At 64.5% G+C, this 23,692-nt stretch overlaps 8 protein-coding genes across 8 annotated transcripts; 4 read left to right on the plus strand and 4 right to left on the minus strand.

Moving 5' to 3' along the window:
• Positions 1–1,328: 1,328 nt before the first annotated feature.
• On the plus strand, positions 1,329–1,895 carry EMIHUDRAFT_200470 (hypothetical protein; the record flags this gene model as incomplete). Its single annotated transcript, XM_005790428.1, has 2 exons — positions 1,329–1,339; positions 1,448–1,895. The coding sequence occupies 2 exons, from the start codon at positions 1,329–1,331 to the stop codon at positions 1,893–1,895; spliced, it is 459 nt and encodes a 152-aa protein (XP_005790485.1).
• Positions 1,896–5,121: 3,226 nt separating this feature from the next.
• On the minus strand, positions 5,122–7,084 carry EMIHUDRAFT_448970 (hypothetical protein; the record flags this gene model as incomplete). Its single annotated transcript, XM_005790429.1, has 6 exons — positions 5,122–6,049; positions 6,263–6,421; positions 6,485–6,710; positions 6,786–6,833; positions 6,900–6,947; positions 7,005–7,084. The coding sequence occupies 6 exons, from the start codon at positions 7,082–7,084 to the stop codon at positions 5,189–5,191; spliced, it is 1,422 nt and encodes a 473-aa protein (XP_005790486.1). The 3' UTR covers positions 5,122–5,188.
• A 149-nt stretch (positions 7,085–7,233) lies between these two features.
• On the minus strand, positions 7,234–8,233 carry EMIHUDRAFT_200474 (hypothetical protein; the record flags this gene model as incomplete). Its single annotated transcript, XM_005790430.1, has 4 exons — positions 7,234–7,517; positions 7,563–7,710; positions 7,978–8,126; positions 8,170–8,233. The coding sequence occupies 4 exons, from the start codon at positions 8,231–8,233 to the stop codon at positions 7,234–7,236; spliced, it is 645 nt and encodes a 214-aa protein (XP_005790487.1).
• A 467-nt stretch (positions 8,234–8,700) lies between these two features.
• On the minus strand, positions 8,701–12,733 carry EMIHUDRAFT_200475 (hypothetical protein; the record flags this gene model as incomplete). Its single annotated transcript, XM_005790431.1, has 10 exons — positions 8,701–8,817; positions 8,912–9,028; positions 9,151–9,462; positions 9,529–9,792; positions 9,981–10,070; positions 10,176–10,319; positions 11,215–11,332; positions 11,452–11,644; positions 11,683–12,028; positions 12,263–12,733. The coding sequence occupies 10 exons, from the start codon at positions 12,731–12,733 to the stop codon at positions 8,701–8,703; spliced, it is 2,172 nt and encodes a 723-aa protein (XP_005790488.1).
• A 3,677-nt stretch (positions 12,734–16,410) lies between these two features.
• Positions 16,411–17,334, plus strand: EMIHUDRAFT_433550 (hypothetical protein). Its single transcript, XM_005790432.1, has 4 exons — positions 16,411–16,494; positions 16,570–16,688; positions 16,756–16,840; positions 16,966–17,334. Exons 1-4 carry the CDS (start codon positions 16,432–16,434, stop codon positions 17,296–17,298), a joined length of 600 nt encoding a protein of 199 aa, XP_005790489.1. The 5' UTR covers positions 16,411–16,431; the 3' UTR covers positions 17,299–17,334.
• Positions 17,335–19,233: 1,899 nt separating this feature from the next.
• On the plus strand, positions 19,234–20,242 carry EMIHUDRAFT_200480 (hypothetical protein; the record flags this gene model as incomplete). Its single annotated transcript, XM_005790433.1, has 4 exons — positions 19,234–19,363; positions 19,570–19,950; positions 20,074–20,152; positions 20,230–20,242. The coding sequence occupies 4 exons, from the start codon at positions 19,234–19,236 to the stop codon at positions 20,240–20,242; spliced, it is 603 nt and encodes a 200-aa protein (XP_005790490.1).
• Positions 20,243–20,929: 687 nt separating this feature from the next.
• On the plus strand, positions 20,930–21,607 carry EMIHUDRAFT_200481 (hypothetical protein; the record flags this gene model as incomplete). Its single annotated transcript, XM_005790434.1, has 2 exons — positions 20,930–21,253; positions 21,452–21,607. 2 exons carry the CDS (start codon positions 20,930–20,932, stop codon positions 21,605–21,607), a joined length of 480 nt encoding a protein of 159 aa, XP_005790491.1.
• A 1,024-nt stretch (positions 21,608–22,631) lies between these two features.
• On the minus strand, positions 22,632–23,024 carry EMIHUDRAFT_47350 (hypothetical protein; the record flags this gene model as incomplete). The annotated part of the gene is made up of 1 exon (XM_005790435.1): positions 22,632–23,024. A coding segment is annotated over one exon (393 nt), but the record flags the coding sequence as incomplete, so codon positions are not given.
• Positions 23,025–23,692: the final 668 nt, after the last annotated feature.

Raw genomic sequence — 23,692 nt, forward strand, 5'->3', positions numbered from 1 at the left:
AAACCCTCCTAGCCCAACCCTCCTAGCCCAACCCTCCCAACAAACCCTCCTAGCCCAACCCTCCTAGCCCAACCCCCAGCGGCCTCGAACTGGCAGCCACTCAGCACCATCTGTGGTGGCCCTTCAAGTCTGCTAGAGCTCTACCCACCCCCCTCCCTTGAGCAACAGATACCACACAAGTCACTTTGCACTCCTAGGCTGTGATGTCTCCTAGGCTATGATGTCTCCTAGGCTATGATGTCTCCTAGGCTATGATGTCTCCTAGGCTATGATGTCTCCTAGGCTATGATGTCTCCTAGGCTATGATGTCTCCTAGGCTATGATGTCTCCTAGGCTATGAACCTATGATGTGTCTCCTATGATGTCTTTGCTGCTATGATGTCTTTGCTAAGCTTGCTAAGCTAAGCTATGTATGTCTTTGTCTTTGCTAAGCTACTAAGCTATGTATGGCTTCAAAGCTATGTATGTCTTTGTCTTTGTCTTTGCTAAGCTATGTCTTTGTCTTTGCTAAGCTAGCTATGTATGTCTTTGTCTTTGCTAAGCTACTAAGCTATGTATGTCTTTGTCTTTGCTAAGCTATGTATGTCTTTGTCTTTGCTAAGCTATGTATGTCTTTGCTAAGCTAAGCTATGTATGTCTTTGTCTTTGTCTTTGCTAAGCTAAGCTATGTAGCTTTGTCTTTGCTAAGCTAAGCTATCTATGTCTTTGTCTTTGCTAAGCTATGTCTTTGTCTTCGCCATGCCTTTGCTTTGCCCTACCTGTCCTCGACCCTGCCTTCTTTGACACCTTGGATGCCCCCTTGCAAACTTTGCTACCAGGCCCCACCGCCGCCCCTTGAGTCGCAAAGGTGCTACAAGTACCTAGACGACGAGCTATGAAATGCCGCGCGAGCGCGACCTTGATAGGGTGGCAGCCTCGCGGTGACATCAGCGCAGCGTGGACAACGTCGCTTTGCCTTGCGGCCAGGCGACCAAGAGGAGGAAATATGTCGCACGAGCCACGCGTGAAACGCCGCAGGGGTCTGCAGAGGCTGGACGACTTCCTCGCAGCATTCTCCGACGAGGTCTGCATGAACGAAGCCGAGCGGTCATCCGAACGCGACTCCCGTGAAGCTCGGTGGTAAATCGCAAAGCTCCTCACAACCGCACGGGAGAGAGAAAGAGAGAGAGAGAGGTAGCTGATCTCATTGGTCCCAGCTGATTCCCCAAAGGCACGTGTGGCAGTTCCTGACCGTAGTGCCGATCGCTGCAGGCGCAACGGGTGCTGCATGAGCGAGGCGGCGAGGCAACGTCGCGGCGTAGCGAAGCCATCTCCCCGCTGTGTGCGCGATGGCCGTGAAGTCCGCCTCGCAGGCCCTGAGACAGACGCCAAGAGCGCCTGCCGCGGGCGGTCTCAGCTCTTGTGCCGCGCCACTCGTACAGCGCTGAGTTGGATTACACCGTCGTAGGCACGGTGCTTTCATCGTCACCGACGCGATGCGCGAGCAGAGCCTCCGCAACGAGTTTGAGAGCGAGACGGTCAGGCTACAGCAGGAGGCATCTTTGACGCAGCAGCAGCTCGCGCTCCACGCTGTGCGCGACCGTTATCTGGCTCGCGTGCATTTCAACCTCGGGCTGGCCGATGGGGCGACGGGTATGGCTGATATGGCGGACGCGATATGCGGCGGATGGGTTGCGGAAGGCGATGCTTCCACAGCACTTGCGCATGCAGCGCGGCTGCGTGCTGAGCAGGCACAGCAGCGTGTTGAGCAACTTGCACGTCCCGGTGCGCAAGTCCTGTGCCAGTGGTGCGCAAGTCCGGTGTTGTGCAAATTGGTGCCGGTGCGCAAGTCACGCACGTGCCAGTGTCACGTGCCCAGTTTATACGTGCCCAGTGAGCAGTGTCACGTGCCCTGACGTGCCCAGTGTTGTGCACGTTTAGGTCTTTTGTGCGCGACCGTGCAAGTGTCGAGCGATTCCGTGTGCGAGTCTCGCTCGGCGAATCCGCTTATAGCAAAGAAGGGGGAGGGCGTGGGTCTGCGGGCTTGGGGCGCACCCCACCCCGCTCAACGCAAACACTCGCCTTATAACATTCGTCACTGCTGTCTTTTACGAGCCGTTGCGGTTCGCTCTAACAGCTCTCGTTAAGTGCCGGCCAGAAGATCCGCCCTGGGATCTTCGGCGCAGGGCGCCGTCACCGGCCCCATGAGCCGCCTGCGAGGCCATTCAGTGCTCATGTGGCACGGCCTGAGCAGGCCTAGCAATGCCTCGGGCCGACCGGCGCCCAGAATTGTTGGTGCTGGCCAGCAACGTGGCCGGCGAGTGCCGTCGTTGCATTGGTGGCGACCACCGCAGAAGCGGTCAGCAGGTGGGAAGGCATCGCTCTCTTTGTAAGGATATTGTCCGTATTCATTGTCTGGTCAATACTTCTGCCTGGATGGCACCTGTGTGCCCAACATGGCGACCCTCGGCCTCCCTCGTGAGTCCACCTCACGCTGATCATTCTCGTCGCTAGCTCAAGCCGAGAAGTGGTCCGCCGACACCAGGAGGAGCGCAACCATCATGGCTGCAGCCTCAGACTGACCGGGTTAGGTCATATCACCGGCGTGGTGGCCCAGAAGTGCGACATTTGCTGCCCGCAGAGCGCTAGCAGCCCACTAGCCGGCACGTCTGTGCGTCGTGCGGGGCTGAACTTCAGGCACGCTGCACGCGGCTTATCGTCGAGAAGAGCTCAACCCCGGCCAGTGAGTGATGGATCTGATCATAATCAATCCCTACTGTGCTGGGGGGCTCACAGATCAGCCGTTCAGAGCTCTGATATTGGTTCCCGGCAGAAGATCCTCTAGAGGATCTTCTGCGTCGGCCAAAAAACCGTGTTCAAACGAGACACAATGACCCAACAATGACCCCCACGGCCAGCCCGGACATGCAGCCGACCCGGCCTGGCCAGCTGGGCCATCGGGGCGGCCGCCATCGGCCGTAGGACCGCGCTGCGGTGCCGAAAGGGGCTGGAAGATCCGCCCTGGGATCTTCGGCACTTCTACCCTTATAAGTCTCTCGTGTCGGCGCCGACGCTCTTTTAACGTAGAACGTCCCAGCTGAACACGAGAACACCGCCCGCCGACGATCGATCAGTCCACAATCGTCGGCCCGCAGCGACCCGCAGCGATGGATGCCGCCGCCCCCCCGGCCCCTACGGCCGACGCGCCGATGCACGACCGGCCTCCGTCGGACGGCTCTCCAGCCTCTCCGGCCGCTGCCGCCCGCGCTGCTGCCGATCCAGTCCCTCTCACGCTCAGCGATACCCGCACAACCTACGACAACTTTGAGGTCGCCGGCTTTGGCCAGGTGCAGCCACCACCTGCTTGCCTCCATGTTCACGCTTCGCGCCCCTCCCCCCCCGCTGACGCCGCCGCATGACCTTAGGTGAGGGGCACGACTACCCGCCTGGAAGGCGCTCTCATCAGCAAGTCACCCAGGCACCAACTCCTGGGCGTTTACGCTTGACTGCGAAACCATGCAGTGGATGCAGCTCGATCAAAACGGCGACGCCAACAGCTGGCCCCTGGGCGAGTTCCTTGCGCTCAGGATGAGGTGCGAGCCATGATGCTCGACTATCAGCGTGCACCAAGTCGCTCACATTCCGTGAGTTCGTCAACGGGCCGAACTCTCCAAGTCGACGGCGATCTCGAACTCCGACAACTGGGCCGGTGCACCAGCCACGGAGGACGATGGCTCCCTCGACGACATCCCTTCATCGACGGACGCCTTCACCGCCGCCGGCCCTGGGCCATCCAGCGCGGCCTCCGACGGCCTGCACGTGATCGAGGTACAGAAACGGTGGCTGCCGCAGCTCACACCCTAATCTATCTGCCTTAGGCACGGAGCCAACGGAGCCATCGCGCATGCCCGCATCGCGTGCGGCTCCGAGGTCTCCCGCCAAGACCGGCTCGGCGCGGCGCGTGGCCGCACGCCGCCGTTGAAAAGGCGATAGGAGAGGGGAGAGCGCCGGCCACATCGAGCGAGCGCTGACGTGTAAGGTGTCTGCGCTGCTCCGGTGTGTGTGGGAATATGCCTCCCCCCATCTGTGCGGCGAGGTGTTTGCGGTGGGTGCGAAGGCCGATCGTGCGCGATAGCCTCCCATTGTGCGTGGTGTGTCGGTGTGTCGGTCGTCCGGAGCGTGTGGCGGCGCCGTTGCATGCAGCGACTCTGCTCACGTGCCACGACTGCTTTGACTGACTTATGAGTGCTGATGGATGATCTCCGACAACCCAAAACCAAAATGAAAATGCGGAGTGGCCCCACTTTGGCGTGCAGATCCTGCGTCTCTCACTGCCCGAACAACAGAGGCGGGTCCGCCGCAGGTCCCCCACTAGTAAGAGATAACATTCGTCACTGCTGTCTTTTACGAGCCGTTGCGGTTCGCTCTAACAGCTCTCGTTCCGTGGCTGGAGGCTGGCCTGCCAATCTGGCACGAGCGAATTGACGCGAGAGATGGATAGACAGTCAACGGCACAGCACCCGCTGCAGAAAGGTTAACGCCATACAGCTGCGCCGCCATCGCTAGTCGCCGGTCTGAGCCAACTTCCGCTGCTCGTGCACATCACTGCCGTCTCCGCGTTCGGCGGGCACAACGCTGGGCACGGGCCATGTGCAAGCGTGCAACGGGTGGGATAAGGTGGTCCAACCCCGACGAGGAGAACGCCGATGGGACCAGTTGAGGACGGACCAGTTCAGGGCGGGCCCGTCCAGGCTCGTTGAGGGCGCGAGAGAGGCGGGGCCCTCGAAAGGGCTGCCGAGATTAGGCTCAGACTGTTAAGTCTGAACCAGAGTACCACCTTCGTACGTTCCATCTGGGTGCCGCACTTCCCGATCCTGAGCTGTTAGAAGCACTCATAGTGGTTAGGTTTTCATTCTGCATAAACTTGCAGGGCCGGCCACGAGCCAGTCTCGCGTGTGCCGCACAGAACGTGGACTGTGTTCGCTGTGTGCGGAGGAGAGACCGCGCCGCGGCGCTGGCCGCTGCCGGCTCCACCACACAACCCGGACGTCCGGGGGCAGCTGCAGAGGCTCCGGCAACACGCCCGCAGCATTGGCGGCGCGCGTTGGTTGAGTGGTGTTGGGGAGATGGGCCAGCGCTCGAACATGTTTTCACAGAGATGTTTCATACCTGCGTCCTGCGTAATACTCATCTCACAGACGCATCACCATCAGCTTGGAGGACGGCACGCGAAGAAGCAGTCGAGGTGCGCAGACGGCTCCGCGTACAGGCAGACGAACGCGCCGTGCGGCCAGGCGGACCCGTCCTCGTCGGCGATCTGCTGGCCCGGCGCGAGCCACCAGTGCTCGTCGACGCCGCAGTCGCGGAGAGACGGCAGCGAGGCGGGGTTGCACAGCCCGCGCTCGAGCAGCACCTCGCGCACCCGCGCGCCATGGCTCAGCTCGTCGAGCAGCGAGTTCGGCCCGTCGAAGGCGAGACCGACCCCCGGGGAGGCGGCGCGGACGCCGCAGACGCGCGAGAGGCCGTCAAAGTAGACAAAGCCGCCGAAGACGACGAAACGCTCCTCGTCTGACTGAGGCACCAGTCCGGTGCCGCGGGCGCCGGCGAGAGGGAAGGCCCACGCGAAGAGCGTCGCCTCTGCAGGCGCGGCGGCAGCCCACGCGCCTTCGCCCGCCGCCACGGGGTGGAGCGGCGTGATGCGGCCGAAAGCGGCGAGGCCGTGCTCCGCCACGCGAGAGAGGGCGGCGCTCTCGAGGCCGACCCGGTACGACGCCTTGCCCGCCTCGTGCGCCAGGCCGATGGCGCCGGGGCGGAGCGGCGAGAGGGTGAGCGAGAGGGGGCCGGGCAGCCTCGGCTCCGCCACCGAGCTCGCACGGAGCGCGCGGCTGCTCGGCGCCGACGGCAGAGAGTGCGCGAGAGTGTGCCTCGCCTGCGCCTCGCGCTGCATCTCCTCGGCCTTGGCGAGGTGGCGACGCGCCTCGGAGAGCACCTTGCGCAGCCCCTCGTCCGCCCCCGCGTGCTCGAGCAGCACCGCGCTCGTCTGGATCTCGGAGTACTCGGCGACAGCAGCCTGTGACCTCGGGTCATCTCGGGTCATCTCGGGTCATCTCGGGTCATCTCGGGTCATCTCGGATCATCTCGGGTCATCTCGGGTCATCTCGGGTCATCTCGGGTCATCTCAGGTCCTCTCGGAGTGCTCGGCGACGGCAACCTCCTCGTCGAGCTTGCGCGTCATGTTTGCGAATCTCGATCTCGGGTGAGATCTCGGGAAATCTCGTCGCGCCTCCTCGTCGAGCTTGCGCGTCATGTTTGCCGCCGAGACGAGCGACTGGTACTCGAGCCGGAGCAGCTCCAGGTTCGGCCCGCCGCCGCTGCCCAGGCCCGAGGCCCGCCGTGTGCTCGCCTCGGCCGCAGCGCGCCGCTGGCGCAACACCTCGGACGCCTGTCGGAAGAAGAGCCATCTCTCTGCTCTCTCTCGGCTCTCTCTCGGCGAGATCCGGGGCGCCTGTCGGAAGTACAGCCACGCCACGCGGGTCAGCGCGCGCCCCTCCACCGTCAGCCCGCCCTCCATCACGCCCGGGTTCGTCTCGCGCCCGCGACGGTTCCACAGATCGTGCGTCGCCTTGGCCTGCCGCGTCGTCTGCTCGGCGGGGGGCGCCTCGAGGCGGCGGGAGTGGAAGTCGATCTCCGCCCTCGCGAGTCGCTGCAGCAGCTCCTCCATCCCCGCGGACCTAGGTAGCCCAGTCATTCCTCAACTCATCCATCAAGACGAATGAGACGCAGCCAGCTCCTCCTCCCCACCGCACCCCTGCTGCAGCTGCTCGTTCTGCCGCTGCGCCTCACGCAGCTCGTCCCTCGCCTGTTCGCAGCTGGAGGCGTGAACAGCGCCTCTTCAGAGCTGCGCCTCACGCGGCTCGCCCCTCGCCAGCTCCACCTCCCCCTCGAACATGCGCACCTCGTGCGTGTGCCTAAAAGAAGAAACGACCGCCGGTAAACAAGACACACCGCCGCGCACCTCTGCGCACCGTGCGTGTGTGTGCCTCCGGCCGAGCAGCTCGTAGTTGGAGAGCTCGTCGAGCATCACCTGGTGCATCGCCCGGTGCATCGTCTACCCCCTGGCGACTCGTGCGGAGATGTGGGGCGCTATGGCGAGATATGGCGAGATCTCCTCGAGTGTGTGTCTCTCCCGGGCGCATCTCGCCTTGGGGGGTCGAGCCGCCCGTCAGCTCGATCTCGCTTCAATCTCGGGTCATATCAGCTCATCTCGGGTGATCTCGCCTGGTTCTGCCGCTCCAGCTCCTCCCGCTGCCCCATCTCGAGCAGCAGCGCCGCCTCGAGCTTCTCCTCCTTCTCCGCCGCCTCCGCCTCCAGCCCCTCGCACCGCGCCCTCCATTCCTGCGCAAGACGCTCCGCCTCCGCCACCTCCGCCCGCCGCCGCTGCTCGAGCGCCTCTGCCCGCTGCTCCGCCTCGGTCGTGAGGGCGGCACGCAGCAGCTCGACCTCCGCCCGATGCTCCGCCTGCAGCCGGCCCAGAGCTCCTCCCTCGGGACTCAATCCAACGGCTCCTTCACCCCCTCACTCACTGATGGACCGGCCCCTCGCCTGCAGCCGCTCCAGCCGCGCCACGCCGTCGCAGCGCAGCTCCTCCTCCGCCTTCTCCCGCTCCGCCGTCAGCCGGCGCGCCTCCTCGCGGGACGCCTCCATGGCGGCGAGAGCGCGGTGGGACGCGTCCTGCAGCCTCTGCTCGGTGCTCGCCAGCGCCGCCTCCGACCTCTCCCGCGCCTGTCGGACATGTCTCGGACATGTCGCGGACGTGTCGCGGACGTGTCCGCCCGCTCGAGGCCTTCTCCGCGCCTCCCTCTCTCGGCGCGACTCCTCCTTGGACGCCTCCTCCCCCTCGCGCGCCTTGTCTGCTGCAGCCCGCGCCGCCGCCGCCGCCGCCGCCTGCGCCTCCGCCACGGCCTTGGCCGCCGCCATTGCGGAGAAGGCCTCGCCGACTTCCTCCTGCGCCCTCGCCGCCTTCTCGGCGAGGGCGCGCGCCTGTTCCTCCGCCGCCCGCTGCCGCTGCGCCGCCTCGAGCAGCCTCGCCTCCTCCTCCCTCCGCGCCTCCTCCAGCGCCGCCTCGTCGGCAGCGCGTTGCGCCTCGGCTGCGTCCGCCGCGGCCCGCCGCTCCTCGAGCTCCTGCTCCACCGCTTTTCATCAGTTCATCCATCCGTTGAGAGCTAATCCAGAGCTCGAGCTCCTGCTCCATCATCCCAATCAATTCGTTCAGTGAGTGAGTGAGTGATTGAACGGCTTAGTCCTCGAGCTCCTGCTGCATCGCCGCGCGCGTCGCCTCCAGCTCCGCATCCTTTGCCCGCGCCTCCGCCTCCGCCTCCAGCCTCCGCTTCTCCGCGTCGACCGTCGCCGCCTCCGCCGCGGCGAGCATCGCCGCGTGCGCCTCCTCGCGCTCGCGCTCCATCTCGGCGAGCCTCGCCTTTTGGGGAGAGAGGGGGAGAGAGGGGAGAGAGGGGGAGAGAGGGGAGAGAGGGGGAGCGCTCGCGCTCCATCTCGGCGAGCCTCGCCTTCTGCTCCGCGGACATCGCCTCCGCCTCCCGCTGCCGCGCCCGCTCGTCCGCCTCGCGCCTACTCTCGACGCCCCCCCGCGCCCTCTCGACCTCACCTCGCGCGATCTCGACCTCTTCTCGCCCACATCTCGAGGCCATCTCGACTGTCTCTCGGCTACGTCTCGCGCCGCTCGCGCAGCTCGCGTGCCCTCTCCGCGAACTGCGCCTCGAGGCCCGCCGAGCCGAAGACCATCGTGCGGCCCAGCTGGTAGTCCTCGTCGGCGAACCCCGCCTGCGCGAGATTCCTCGAGATGCGGTCGAGATGTACCGAGACCTGAGCTGGCCCTCCTGTCCGCGAGGCCCGCCTGCGTCAGCAGCTTGCGCACCATCGCCTTTCGCTCCGCCGCCGAGCCGCCCCAGGCGAGGCGCTGCTCCTCGAGGGTGAGTAGGTCGCGAAAGTCGTCGAGCATCGACAAAAAGGTGCGGCGGTACGGGAAGCCCGCCTGCGCGACGCATGCGGGAGATATGGGGAGATGTGGGGAGATGTGGGGAGATGTGGGGAGATGTGGGGAGATGTGGGGAGATGTGGGGAGATGTGGGGAGATGTGGGGAGATGTGGGGAGACATTGGGCGAAAGGAAGTTTGCCTGCGCGACGCATGCGGCGGCGAGCACGCCGCACGACTGCAGCTGCGACCGCACCAGAGCCTCGTCGAAATCGAAGGGCGTGCGGCGGTCGTTTGGCTTGATGCAGCGTATGAAGTGCTGGTCCGTCGCCGCGAGCGTCTCTGTCAGCTCCTTCATCGACGCGGCGAACTGGCGCGCCACCTCGCCGCGGCGAGAGTCGGCGGCGCGCGCGAGGAAGAGGTCGCGAACAAACGGCCAGCGCGAGGCGGCCATCAGCGCGGGCAGCTTCGCGTGCAGCTCGTCCTTGTTCTTCTTGAGGAAGGAGCGCGCCACATCGCCGCCGCCCGCGCCGCCGCCGCCCGCCGCGGTGTACGTGACTTGGGCGGAGAAGTGGCGGACGGTGAACGAGGTCGCCGGCTCCGCCGCTGCCGGCTTGCGGTACGCCGGGTGCTCCGCAAAGCGACGGTGCAGCGCCTCGACCAGCCGCGCGTCGTCGGGAGGCTTCGGCGAGGCGGTCTCCTCGTTGAGGATGGAGAGTAAGCCCGGCCGAGGGTAGCCTCCGCGCCGCTTTGCGCCCTCAAAGAGCTCGAGGACGGCCGAGTTGTCGGGCGAGTCGATCAGCTCGACGCGGATGCCTACGTGCTGAATACGCCAACCTCAGGGCACGAACACGGCATTGTGCAGCGCGTTGAGAGCACCGCGTGAGTACAACGGATAGGAAGACAGTGAATACAGCGGAGGACGTGGCCCTCTCGGGCGCTAGTTGGGAGACAAGAATACGTACTCTACTTCTAGACGCGGACGCCTTCAGACACAAACTCAGCGCGGACCAGCTCGACCGCCTCGGAGACGAAGAGCGCCTGCAGCTTCTCGTTCGCGAAGTTGATCAGCAGCTGCTCGTACCCGTTTCGCTCGAACGTCTCCATACCAAAGATATCGAGCAGGCCGACGAAGCTCGAGGGCGGCGCCGCCCCGCCGCCCGCCGCCCCGCCGCCCGCCGCCCCGCCGACGGCGTCGCCGACGACGGAGGCGAGGGCGAGGTTGGTCGTATCGACGAGCCGCATGAAGAGCAGCTCGTACAGCGCCTGCGCGAGCGCGTCGCGCGCCTCCGCCGCCTGCTCGCAGCTGCTCGCCATCTCGACAACCTCGCTCGCCGTGTGCAGCGACACCTTGACCAGCGCCGTCTCGAGCTCTGCTGGCCCGACCTGCGTGGCAGGTGCGTGGCAGGTGTGTGGGAGGGAGGTGCGCGGGAGGCAGGTGTGTGAGGTGTGTGGGACGGAGGTGTGTGGGAGGGGGGGGGTGGGAGGGAGGTGCGTGGCAAGCGCGTGGGAAGTGCGTTGTGACGGGATGCTTCAGCGTGACAAGCTCTCCCAACCTCGAGCAGCGCCGCCGCGGCCTCGAGCGATGCACGCGAGGCGGGCGCCACGCGCGCCGCCGCCTCCCCCCGCCCGCGGCTCTGCTCGTCCGCGTCCGCAAAGCTGATGTTGCCTGTTCTCATCCCGCCATTCATCAACCACACCTCATAAGACAGAGATGCTCGACCGCAAAGCTGATGTTGCCGACGTGCAGCACGGCGGCGACGCAACGCCAGACGGCGTCTGGTCCGTCGAGCGAGGCGGCGGCGGCGGTGGCGATGGAGGCGCTCCGGATGCGGTGGACGGGGCGAGGGAAGGAGCCGCGCTTGCGGGTCCCTTCGCCGCCGCTGGCGTGCGAAGCGGCGGGCGAAGCGGCGGCCGAAGCGACGGGCGAGGGGGCGGCCGAGGAGGCGGCGGGCGAGGCGGCTGCTGCGTGGGTGCGAGCGACAACCAGCGAGCCCGCCTCCTCGACGGGCGGAGAGGCGGGTGGGTGGAGGGGCAGGTCGAGGATAGACAGAGGCGCGCTGCGCCCGTTGGCCGTGCTGCTGTCGTGCGGTGGCGGCACGCGGGGCACCGCCCCCTCGCCCCCCCCGCCGCCGCCGCCGCCGCCGCCGCCGCCGCCCCCGCCGCCGCCGCCGCCGCCGCCGCCGCCGCCGCTGCCGCCCGTGGCCAAGTCGGGCGGCGAGTACAGGGCGGCGGCGTCGAGGACGCTTGCGGGTTCGTTGCCCGCGGCGGCGCCGGTGGCGTTGCGGGCCACGCGGTACATCTCGCGCATTGCGGCGTCGGTCTCGGCGAAGGAGAGCGCGTCGTCCACGCCAGCGAGGCGCCTATGCAGCGGCGGATGCGGCCGAGAGATGCAGCGCAGAGGCAGCCGAGATATGCAGCGCGTCGCCCAGGTCTAGGAAAGGAGAGCCTCCCCCCCTCGCCCCCCTCCGGGCGGAGGTACGCGAAGCCATCCAGCGAGGCAGCCTCGTCCTCCTCGCCGCCCGCGGCTCGCCCGAGCAGCAGCTTGCGCCGCACCGCCGCCGGAGCGGCGCAGAGCTGGTAGAGAGAGTGGAAGGAGCGCTCGCCTGCGGCGTGCCTCGCCAGGCGGCACTTTTCGAGCAGGTAGACCTCGACCTTCCCGCCGCACAGCTCGCCTGATGCGCACTCCTCTCGACTCACCATACGACCATACGACGCACTGAGGCCTCGGCCCGGCCGCCGCGCAGCTCGCCTCCGCCAAAGTGCAGCTTGAGCAGCTTGCCGAAGCGGGACGAGTTGTCGTTGCGCAGGGTGCACGCGTTACCAAACGCCTCGAGGATCGGGGACGACGCGACGAGTGCCCGCTTGACAGCGGCTCCGACGGCGGCGGTGCCCTCGTCCAGGGGTGCGGCGGTGAGGTAGCGGGTGAGGTGCTTGCACGTCTCTGTCTTGCCTGCGCCCGACTCGCCGTTGATAACGACGGACTGAGGCCGCAGCGCGCAGCTCGCGTGCACCTCGTGCGCCACCTCGAAGATGTGAGGAGGCCTCTTGAGCGCCGCCTGCGAGGCGCAGCTCGAGTGAGCCCGCCTCCCAGCAGTCTCTTCCTCCCTCCCTTCTCTCTCTCTCTCTCTCTCTCTGTCTCTGTCTCTGTCTGTCTCTCTCTCTCTCTCTCTCTCTCTCTCTCTCTCTCTGTGTGTGTGTGTGTGTGTGTGTGTGTGTGTGTCTGTCGCTCTCTCTCACTCTCGCTCTCTCACTCGCTCGCTCGCTCGCTCCGTCTCTATATCCCGGCAAACACTCGCCTGCCGTTGCGCCGCCATCGCCTCCTCGCCGTACGTCGCTTCGAGGAAGGCAGCGTCGCGCTCGTACGGGTTAAGCGCGACGAGCACGCGGCCGGCGCGAGAGTAGACGCGTCGCTCCGCGTACCGCGTCCGCACCAGCGCCAGCAGCGACGGCTCATTCAGGCACGAGAGTGACGCCGCGTCATCTGAGCCCTCACGATCAAGCGGGTTGGCGCCGCTCAGGCTCGCGCGAGGCACGCTCACGCGCGCGCCGTCTTCGCGCCGCACCCGCGCACTGCCGTCCGCCCACTCAATCGTGCACTGGCAGAGCCGGATCGCAGACTGATCGCCATCCTCCTCTCCGTCGTCGTGCGCCCGCACAAAGCGCGAGCCGCGAGCCGCGAGTTCGAGCTCGCCGCGGTCCTTGGAGGCGACCTTGCCCTTGGCATTATCCACCTCTACGAGGGAGCACCAGACGTGCCGCATACGTCCGCTCCGTTTGAGCGCCGACCGGAGGGCAAGCAAGGCAAGCAAGGCCAGCAGAGCAAGGCTCGCCGACGACAGCTCCGGCGCGTTTCTTTTTTCTAGCTTAGAGAAGAGAAGGGGAAGTGCGTGCGTTAATGGAGGCAACGATGCGAGTGGTTTCGTATCAAGTGAGTCTGTCAGTAAGCGCGGGTTAGCCGTGGGTTCCACCGGGTTAAGCCACACTAACCCAGCACGGGTCAGCACGGGTTAGAACGGGTTACCATAACCCGACGCTAACCCGGCACTAACCCATCCTAACGTATGAAGGATCTATAGGCATGATACAGTACATTTGCGCCACAAGCTTACCACAAGGCACACAAGCTAATCACACGACCGCCGTGACCCCGTGTAGTACGCCAGGCAAATAGCCCAACCCCCTACACGCCCCCAGGCAGTCGAAAACACCCACACAGCGTGCGTGCGAGTCGTCGCACCAACCACAAATGACCCCGCGAACTAACCAACCAACCACGCCCTCGTCCCTAATGGCACCCTTCCCCTCCTCCGACTCCTTCCTCCCCCACCCCCACCCCTCTCCCCCGTTCTAGCTTCGCTTCTCACTACCGTCTTGCCACGCGGCGAAAGCCACGCGCGGTGCGGCGTCGTGACTCTAAATGAATGGGGACGCTTGTGGGGCAGTCACTCAAGTCGAGGACCGCGAGTGAATTTTTGAATTGCTCTTGAGAGTGTCAGCGCACGGCCTACACGACCCCTTGGTCTGGGCACGTCCCCTTCGTCACCTGCACACGCGTGGGGAGCTCTCTATTCATGGATAGTGCGTGCGCGCCGGTCCTGTGTGAGCATGCGGCGCCAAAAAACTCAGGCTCGGGCTCGGGGCCTCGGGCGGTGGCAGGGCGCAGGGGCGGCTGCGCGCCAAGCTTTTGTAGTATGTGCATTGACTGCTGTTGGGGTTGCCAGCGCCAAAGTCCATGCAGCCGGTCATGTAGTAGTCGCAGTTTGCGGCGTTTTTCTTCTTGAAGTAGCAGTAACCCTTCGTCACTGTAAGTGCCATCCTGAGTATCACGTCGGGGCATCATCGCGATTAACTCTCTGTGGTCAATGCATATGTACGGGAGCGGGCGGCGCGTTAATATCTACATGCGTCTGCGTTCGGGATCTGTGGAGAGGACGTGCACGTCCGTATGCTAAGATGCGATGCTTGGAATATGGGCAATCGGTGTTCCGTGTGGCGCACCCCGATGAACTTGCCGCACGAACCGTCGTCCCGCGTACAGACAAACTTCCCTTGCAGGCATGGGTCTTTGGGGTCATCGGGCGGCATACAAGCGCTCTCGCACTCTGTGCTTGAGTCGACGAACAGCTGGCAGACGAATCGCCCCTCATTCACGTTGACAAAGTTGGACGTAGCCGCCGAGACGTAGCCGGAGTAGTGGACGCAGGGGTGTCCCTCCCACGCCGTCTCGCCGTCACTGCAGTGCCGGTGCTCCTCCACCTTGAAGACCGAGATGCCCCAAGCCTGATCGCCCTGCTCCGGGCCGCACGTCGACGTCGGCTCGAGCAGCGCGATGTTCTTGTGATCCCACGCGCTTGAGACCAGCGCGTCCGCCTCTGACGCGTCGCCCTCGATGGTCTTTGCGAGGTGGTGCGGGAAGTCGGTGAACTTCACTGCCGTCTGCGGGTAGTAGTTGAAGGAGATGTCGGCCATGAAGTGGGCCGCCGTGTCGCCCTCCGTCTCGCTTGCCTCGAAGTCGCGCTCCTTCATCACGACGTTGAGGTTGGAGCAGAAGCCGGAGGTGGCGACCAGCCAGGTGGGGTCGTCGACCACGTCGGGCACGGGAGAGGGCTTGGGCGCAAAGGCGAGGCCGCGAGCGGTTGGCTTGACGTCGTGGACGGTGTTGGCCTGCGCACGCCGGAGTGCGCGTGTGAGGCTCAGCCTGCCTGAGTGAGTAATTGTGGCGGGACGGAGCACCGGCAGGGCAGACGCCGGCAGCGCGACGAGCAGAAGCGAGGCAGTCTTCAGCATGGCAGTCCGTGTCGGCAGTCCGTCGGGGTCAGATGATACCCCGCAAGATGAAAAACGGCGTTTTTGGCCGCCCCCACTCACCCCTCCTGAGACCTCGCGCCCCGCGACTGTCTCCCACGCTCGCAGGCGGGGTCCGCCGTGCCATTCCATGCATGATCATCGCTGGGGGCAGCGGTGCTCGTGCGACTGCGGATTCGGCCTCACCTCACGCCCTCTGGCCTGCATGCAGCTGCACGTTGCCGGGCGCCATGCCTCCGTCGAATGGAGGCCCGACTCCAGGCTCTGAGCACGTCTAATCCTTACGATCTATGTGCCCTGCGCACGGGAGGCTATCGTAGCTACGAGACCGGCGCCATAGACCTCGTGTGACATTGTGGGCGCCCTGCAGGGGGTCGAAACCGCCGACTGCTGCTCGCGCCGACCGAGCGGCACAGGCAATACTGAAACCCGCGATGATACATCTTGGCATCGCCACCGCCTAGATAGCAGCCTCCGATAGACGCCTCGCCCAAAAAAAGCTTTCTGGACTCCTTGCGGGGTAGTGCGAGCCCTGGAGGCCCTGGGGGAGACTAACTATACCCGCGGGCCTAGAATTCACAGCCTTGTTATTGAGAAGAAAATACGTCCTTTCACAGTTATTGAGTCCTTTCACAGCCTTGTTATTGAGAAGAAAATACGTCCGATGGCGCTGTTCACAGCCTTGTTATAGAGAAGAAAATACGTCCTATGGCGCTATGCGCTGGCCTGTGAGAGGTTGAGGTGCGAGCCCTGGAGGCCCTGGGGATGGGGGGAGACTACCCGCGGGCCTAGAAGGCCCGCGCGCAGGGGGGTGGGGCATTGAGACCGGTCATGAATGAGTGCGCGACACGCATGTTGCGAGCAGCGTTGTTGATGTTCTGCGCGTCGCCACAGACACGGCGGCGCGCGAGAGCTGTTGCGAGTGGTGCTGGACGTAGCCCCGGGCGCTGCCGGAGGCTGTGCCGTAGTCGGTGCGGTCGACGGCGCTCGGGCTGCCGACCTCTTTGGCGAAGTTGTGGATGATTCTCTTGGTTGGCGGCGCGATGCCGCCCTGGCTTTCGACGAGACAAATTTTGACGATTCCGGTCTTGACATGGAGCGCGTCGTAGTACTGTCCCTTGTGCTCTTTGACCCAGCCTTTGCCGGTCGCATGGACGAGCGGGCCCTGTGACTTGTGGCCGCGCTCTTTGCACCCAAGAACCTTGAGCAAGGTTTGGTCGAGGGTGCTGCCGAAAGCGAAACCAAACAAACGTGTGGCCCAGTGACGCACAGCATCCGCCGTGTGCCGCCGAGCCCTGCCCAGCTCGCCTCGTGTCTTTGTGAGGGCGCTAGGCACCTTGACTTCGTAGTGGACATCACGCTGGGACTTCACAGCCTTGTTATTGACAAGAAAATACGTCCTCCCGGGTGTGGCGCTATGCTTCACAGCCTTGTTATTGAGAAGAAAATACCTCCTATGGCGCTTCACAGCCTTGTTATTGAGAAGAAAATACCTCCTATGGCGCTGTTCACAGCCTTGTTATTGAGAAGAAAATACCTCCTATGGCGCTGTGCGCTGGCCTGTGAGAGGTTGAGGTGCGAGCCCTGGAGGCCCTGGGGATGGGGGGGGATTCACACCGAGCGGCCTCGTGAGGCGTCCCGAAGGCCGGCGCGCATGAGCAACCCGTACACGGTCCTCGGCGTCGAGCGAAACGCGTCCGAGAAGGAGATCTCCAAGGCGAGTCCCCCACCCGCCGGAGGCATCTGCCCACGCGCTTCCGGCGCATAGCGGTTGCGCCCTTGCCGTACTCAGGCATACAAGCGGGCGGCGCTCAAGTGGCACCCCGACAAGAACACCGAGCGGCCGGAGCTCGCCGAGAAGAAGTTCAAGGAGATCTCCGACGCCTTTCAGCTGCTGAATGACCCCGACAAGCGCGCGCCTTCTTCTTTGGCCTTAAAGTGTCGTAAGCAGCCCGTGAGCCCTGACCACTTCCCTCAGGCGCGCCTTCTTCGATCGGACCGGCCAGCGCCCCGACCAGCAGCCGCAGATGCGCCGCCGCCCGCAGTATGGCGGCGCGCAGCAGGCGTTCACGCAGGGCGAGAGTGGACACCGTCCCACATGCCAATCACACAGCCCCGACGCACACACGAGCGGGACAGAGAGAGCACGCCAGCCAGCGATGCCCCTGGGACCGCGGTGCTGTGGAAGGTGTACGCCGACGAGCTGACGCCGGAGGACATCTTCAACATGTTTTTCGGCGTGCCTCCCGGCGCCGGGCGGGCAGGCGCCCGCCGCAGAACAACCGGCGGGGGAGGAGGCGCCGCCGCCAGCGCCGCCGCCCCCCTCACTACCGCCGCCGTTGCCGCCTCCCCCAAACCGCCTCCATCTCGCCCTCGCCGCCGCCTCGCGCCGCCAGGGCCAGCTGTCGCACGCCGCAGACCGTGCGGCGGGCTTGACTCGTCCGTTGGAGTGGCGGCTCAGGCGGCGGCGGGCAGCCGATGCAGCTCAGCCTCGCGCAGCTGGCGCCGGTCCTCATGCTGATGGCCTTCTCCCTCCTCTCGCCGATCTTGTTTGGAGAGCGGCCGCAGGCGTCGCGGCCGAGATGCAGCCGAGATGCAGCCGAGAGGCAGCCGAGAGGCAGCCGAGAGGCAGCCGAGAGGCAGCCGAGAGGCAGCCGAGATTTTGCCGAGATCTTGCCGAGATTTTGCCGAGATTTTGCCGAGAGCGGCCGCAGGCGCGGTTTGCTTGCACACCTATAGCACGCCGCCTGCGAGTTATTCCTCGCGCCTGTCGCCTCGCCTTCCCCCTTGCCCTGCCAGTTCCCCTCCCTGTTGCTGCCTCTCCCCTCTTGCCGCCTCCCTCCTCCCCTGCCGCCTCCTGACGCCTCCCCGCCTGGCCGCCTCGAGGGGTGAGGGATGAGACCGTGTGTCCCTCGCACTCTGCCAGGCGTGGCGGCTGCACCCCTCCTCCCCGTGGCCGCTCGAGCGGCAGACACTCCGCATGGGAGTGCCGTACTTCGTCGACGACTCGTTCGAGCTCTTCCACTCAGACGGCGCGAGATTCGCCGAGATCCGCCGAGATCCGCCGAGATCCGCCGAGATCCGCCGAGATTCGATTCGCCGAGATCCGCCGAGAGAACTCGCTCGAGCTCTCCCACTCGGACGGCGCGATCAATCGCTCGAAACGGACAGCTCTGCCCCCCCGACAGGCGCCTCTCTCGCCACGGCAGAGGGGGAGGTGGAGCGGCAGACGCTCGCGAAGGTGCGGCAGCGCTGCCGGCACGAGCGTGCCCAGCGCCAAAAGATGATGGAGGCGGCGGGGCACTACCAGGGCCAGGAGCGGACGAGCATGCAGGAGCAGGCCGGCCGTGCCCACATGCGGTGGTGCGACGAGCTGTCGCGTCTGGAGGGCCTCGAGCGGTCAGCTGGCCGGCGGTGACGCGGCCGCACGCTCGAGTGTGCGCGGCGAGTGTGCGCCTCGCGACCGGATGTATTATTGATTTACTCAACCTCAGTGTGTGGTTGCCTTGTGACATCCGGGTCCAAAACGGACCCGGAGACCGTCTGGGGACCCCCCGCCATCTACACAGATATGAAGGATATGCGCGCGCATCGCATCTCGCGATACAGTATATCATCCGGCTTCCGGGTAAGGCAGGCGATAAATATTGAATATATTGCTCCAATAGTTAAACTAATTAGTTAGAGAGGCGAGATCAATATCAATATATATGGCAATAGTTACGGCTTTAGAGGAGAGGCTGGGCCTGGGCTGGTCAGGACCGTCAGGTGGGTCCATCGTCCATGGCTTGAAAGTGGCTCTAAATCGCTAAAAACGGGCCAAAATCGCTTCGAAATCGCTTAAACCGCGCATTAAAAATCGCCTTGAACTCGCGATTTTTTCGATTTCAGCCCACATCTAGGCAATGTTTGGGACAAATGTCGACATTGGTGCTTTTGGAGGTTAAAATCAGCGATCAATATGTCAATATATTGTCAATAGTTAGAGGGGATGCTGTCAATAATCAATATCAATAGTTACAGGGGCGAGAATCAATATTTATCGCCTGCCTTTCTTCCGGGCGCGCATCTTGAGAATGAGATAATAATGAATAAGGATTAAGGTGGTTCTTGAGTGTTGTGAACGAGGCCGAGCTTCTCTCAAAGTCGCATGCTGGCGGCCGCCCGACGCGGCGCTTCAGCCAGCCCTCACGGCCCGGTACAGCAGCGGCGTCAATTGGAGCACTTTGGAGTGCAGTCATTAACCTCACTCAGTCTCAGACTCACACCCAACCACCCAGGGCCGGGGAGCTAGTATGTAGTAAGAAGCGCACCCAGCGGGCCGGATGATCGGTATCGGGCTACTAGGGCCCTTAGGGGGTGCACGTTCGCAGGGAAGGGGCCATAAAGTAAACAGAAGTTGCTTGTGTTTTTTACCTCGCGTTTTCACGACACGTGTAAAACTGCTGTCGCGAAAATGCGCGCCTCAAAGCAGCCGATCGACGGCGAGCACGTCGAGGCCGGGCGGCGCCTTGCGCTCGACCCCACGACGCAGAGCTCCTTTGCCAATGTCTACCGCCGACACAAGTGGGGCGGCGTCGGCGGCGGTTCGGGCCAGGGCTCAACGCTTGGATTCACAGGCATGCGCGGAGCACGGAACACGAACAGGCACACAACGCACCAACGCAGCACCAGCAGTTGAGCAGACGGCTGCAAACGGTGTCGCGCCCGTGAGTGCATGAGTATTCTTGATACGAAACACCGACTTAGTTCGTGTGAAAAATCGTCCATCAATGCTCAACTTTACCTCTAGGCCCACTTCGGAGGGTCCTGCTTGCGCTAATCCGCTCCCTCGGCGTGCACTCAATGCTCGACATCCCTTGCGGCGCGCTTGTCTGGCAGCAGGCCCTCTTTGCATCATTGCGCGCCGCAAACCATCCCCTCCGGTACCACGGAGCGGACATCGTCCCATTTCTGGTTGAGTCACACCAGCGCAAGCGGCGGGACCTTACTTCTCCACTGCAGGGCATGGAGGCCAACTTCAGTGTCGTAGACTTCAGCGACCGCCAGGCTGCGCTGCCTGCCGGATTTGACCTCTTGCTGTCGAGGGACGGCCTGCAGCACAACACACTCCAGCAGATTGCGCGCGGACTCTACACCTTCTCGCGCGCAGCGGCAAAGTGGCTTCTTATCGGTCTGCTCACCCTTTTGCTATTCCCCTGGACCACTCCTTCCTCTGCTAGCTGGCTCCCCTGTGCTCCTCCTGGACCTATGATACCCTCTGCTCTCTGCTCTCAGCCCGGCCCTGCCTCGTCAGGCTCCTACCCGGACTCGCAAAACACCCCGATGGCGCGCGCGGGCAGCAGCCGCGTCGAGCTCGATCTGAGCGCCCCTCCGTTCTGTCTGCCTCCACGGCGCGTTTACCTCGAGACCAGTCTGCTGCACACCGGCTGCGGCCGGAATCGCACCGGAGGGGCACGGGGTAAGCCCTGTGACCACGCAAAGCACCTTTACCTGTACGGCGGCGCTGACTGGCGATCGCCGATTGTGTTAAAGTCCGGCCCCGTGCCCTCTTCACCGCTCACGCCGGCTGTGTTAATAGGCAACAGGTCGATTTCCGAGCCATGGAGGCGCGTGCGCGGCGCCCGCCGTCCAGCTGGCCGCCGTGCGCCTCTCTGCACGCCCTCGCGCTGCATGTGCTCGTGCTTGCGGCGGACGGCACACACAAGGAGTGCCACAGAGGGGATCAGCACGCACAGGCGGGCCCCGAAGGCTATTGCCAGCACGACAAGCTGTCGCGACAAGAGCCCAGAGGCGGGTAGAAATGTCGCTAGACGCCGTACGGCAAGACTCTCCATTTGAGCCGCGCAACGCCGCTGTCCGAGCGTGTTTTTGTGTGAGTCAGATTTGAGTGTGAGGCCATTTTCCAGCTTTGCACAGAGCTTTTGACTTCGTTCAACCCTTTTCCTGGCTCACACTTCGAGGGCTCACAAGCTAAAGATGTTCACGGCTGCAGATTCACGGGCCCCCTTCTAGCCCGGGGACTCTTCAGCTGTACTCCGTCTAAGAAGAAGAAGAAAACGGACAACCCAAGGGAGGGATGTACAGGCTGTCGGGCCGTTTGATTTTCTTTAATTTTTGGGCCATCCCTGGATTGGGCGTGAATTCGGTGAATGCTGACCTGCCTCGCTGCGCGACGGCTCCTCGGCACCGCTGCTCCCAGCCCCTGGGCGGTGCTCGGCGTCAGGCGCGGCGAGGAACTGGACGAGTGCAAGCGAGCCTTCCGCCGGCTGGCTCTCTCGCTGCACCCGGATGTCGCGGGCGACGACCCCGGCGCCGCCGAGCGCTTTGCCGCCGTCGTCCGAGCGTTTGAGGAGATCCGCGACGGCACCGGACCCGGCACCGCGCCGCGCGGCCGCTGGCTCCGCGGCGTGCGCTCGGTGGACGATGTGCTCACCGTCTCCGTCTCCGACCTCCGCACAGACCCGGCCTACGAGGTGCACAACCTCCTCGTCGCTCTCGACGACCCGGCCGCGCCGCCGGCGCCGAGCGGCGCGGCCAGCGCCGCAGCCTCCGAAGCCGCCGCGGTGGTCGCAGCCGACGCAGCCGGCGGCTCCGCGGTGGGTGTCGAGATCGTGCATCTCCTCCGCTGTTTCCCCGACCACTCGATCGCTGACTTGCACGGGCTGGCCGAGGAGCTGGTTGGCGTGGATGCCGCGACGGCTGGAAGGCGGCGCGTGGGGGGCAACGAGTTGGTGTGGCGTGGGCAGCTGCTCGCCGAGCACCTCTTCGTGCAGGACTACGCCATCGCCAGCACAGATATGATACACTATGTCGTGTGCCGTCAATAACTCCGGTTATGGTAACAGACGGCGGCAGAGAGATGCGACTAGAGTACAAACATGGGCGTGTCGTGTGCATGTAGAGCGACCTCTAGCCCTTTTTTCAACCATGGCGAACAACAGACCGCTCTCCGCTGAGCCTGTGTAGTGTGCTGAGGCCTGAGCTGTGACCCTGTGTGTGAGGAACACGCCGCGGAACACGGAGGATTCCTCTTACTACATCGCACCGAAACCGCCGTCCGGCCATTCACAGCTCGTCCCCATGCGGCTGCGCACGTCCGAATGCGCACGTTTCGAGTGCCTCGCGCACCGCCGCGACGCTGGGCGGCGCTGGCTTGCCGTCGGCGTCTGTGCCTGGCTCGAGGGGAATGAGCGGCGCGTGACTCCACGCCGGCGTTTCGAGCCCAGCGGCGCAGCGATCCCAGGAGGCGCCGCGGTTGAAAGAGACGTAGATGGCGGGCGCAGCGAGCCCGAGGTACTGCTCGAGCGGCGAGGGCAGGTAGAAGGAGTCGGCGGCGTATGCGTATGAGGCCTCCTGACCTGCGTGCGCCGCTGCGGACTCGAGGAACGCGGCGAGCAGCACTCCTGTGACACAGATCGTCGCAGGCTTGTCAAAACGGTGTGATCGTTGTGTCGTGGGTGTGTCGTATGGTCGTGGACAACGAGGTGCGATGGTCGTGAAAGGCAAAGGGAAGGCGTGGGTGTCGTGGAAGGCAAGGGGAGGGAAGGGAGGGGCATTGGGAGGCGGACGTGCTGGGCGCCTGCGAGCGGCAGGCGCAGCTGTGCGAGGACGAGCGGGCGCGGCGGCGCCCGAGCGCACCAATCGTCAAGCTCCGTCACGCCGTCGAGGCGCGCCAACCCAACCCCGCCGCTGCTTCCGTCGAGGTCGTCCCACGCCTCGAGCGCCTCCTCGGCCGCGCGGAGTTCCGCCTCGGGGTCTCGCCTAGTGGAGGCGCCACGTGTCGCACACTGCTGGGCCCGATGAGCGGCGAGTTTCTCCTTGCGATCGCCGCGGAGTGGTCTTGCTCTCAACCTCAATGACGGCGAGCTCGAGGACATACACGAGCGCCTCTCCTTTCTCGACGACGCCCTCCATGCCGTCCTCGCCGTAGCCGAGTTGGGCCGGCACGAACAGCTCCCACCTGTCGCCCTCGCCCATGAGTGTGAGCGCCTCCTCCCACGCGCTCACCCCCTCCTGCGGCGTGAGTGGCATTGGCCCATCACCCGCGTATGTCGAGTAGAAGGGTGCGCCACGAGGTGTCGCATTGAAGGCGGCCGCGGTGAAGCCCTCCCAGCTAACTTCGATGGGCGAGTCGACGGCAGGTGACGTTTCCCCACCGCCGTGAGCCAGAGCACGATACTGCAGCCCCGAGGGCAGGACTACCACGCCCTCTGCCTCTGCGTTCGCCTCGAGGAAGGCGAGGCCGAAGCTGGCCGCGTCGGCCTCGGCCCTTGCGAGGAGTGAAAGGCTTGCGAGTGCCGCACATGCGCGGAGATTGCGCATATGCGGCGCGTTCGCAGGTTACAGGCACAGGTGCTGGTGGCGCTGCGGGGACGTGCGCCTGTGCCGACTAAGTATGATAAGGGGCCCACAGGACCCAAAAGAATCTTACAAGAAAACTCCCCCAAAAGAAAATAGCTTTCGAAGGGACGCACGAGGCAAATCTGATGTTGGAGTGTTTCAATAGGAGCGAGGCCTCTTCCGTTGGGGGACCGAGTTCATAGGAAACGAGGGTTTCCCATTGTGACCCGCTCGCGCGCGCGAGCGTGACACTGCACTTGGCGCCGAGCGCCCGCGGCTCAGACCTTGTGCACGCCGACCCTCGGTGAGCACGCCGGTCCGGACCGATGGCGCTCGGTGTGGAGCAAGCAAGATACACCCACCCCCCATCGGCGCGCGCCCGACCTTTGAACGGCCGCCAGAAGCACCAAGAGGACTCCTCATGGCTGTGCTCAAGGGGGCTTCGACCGGCCTCGGCTGGGGGGGCGGTTGTCCCGGTTGCGGACGCGTTCTGCAGCCCCCTGGGCGTGGGTCAGCACCCCAAAACTGCCCCTCGGCGGCATATAGCACTGCCAGCCAGCCTCTTCCTCCTC

This window comes from Emiliania huxleyi, assembly GCF_000372725.1.
Source record: "Emiliania huxleyi CCMP1516 chromosome Unknown EMIHUscaffold_12, whole genome shotgun sequence".
In the NCBI taxonomy this organism is placed as follows: domain Eukaryota; phylum Haptophyta; order Isochrysidales; family Noelaerhabdaceae; genus Emiliania; species Emiliania huxleyi.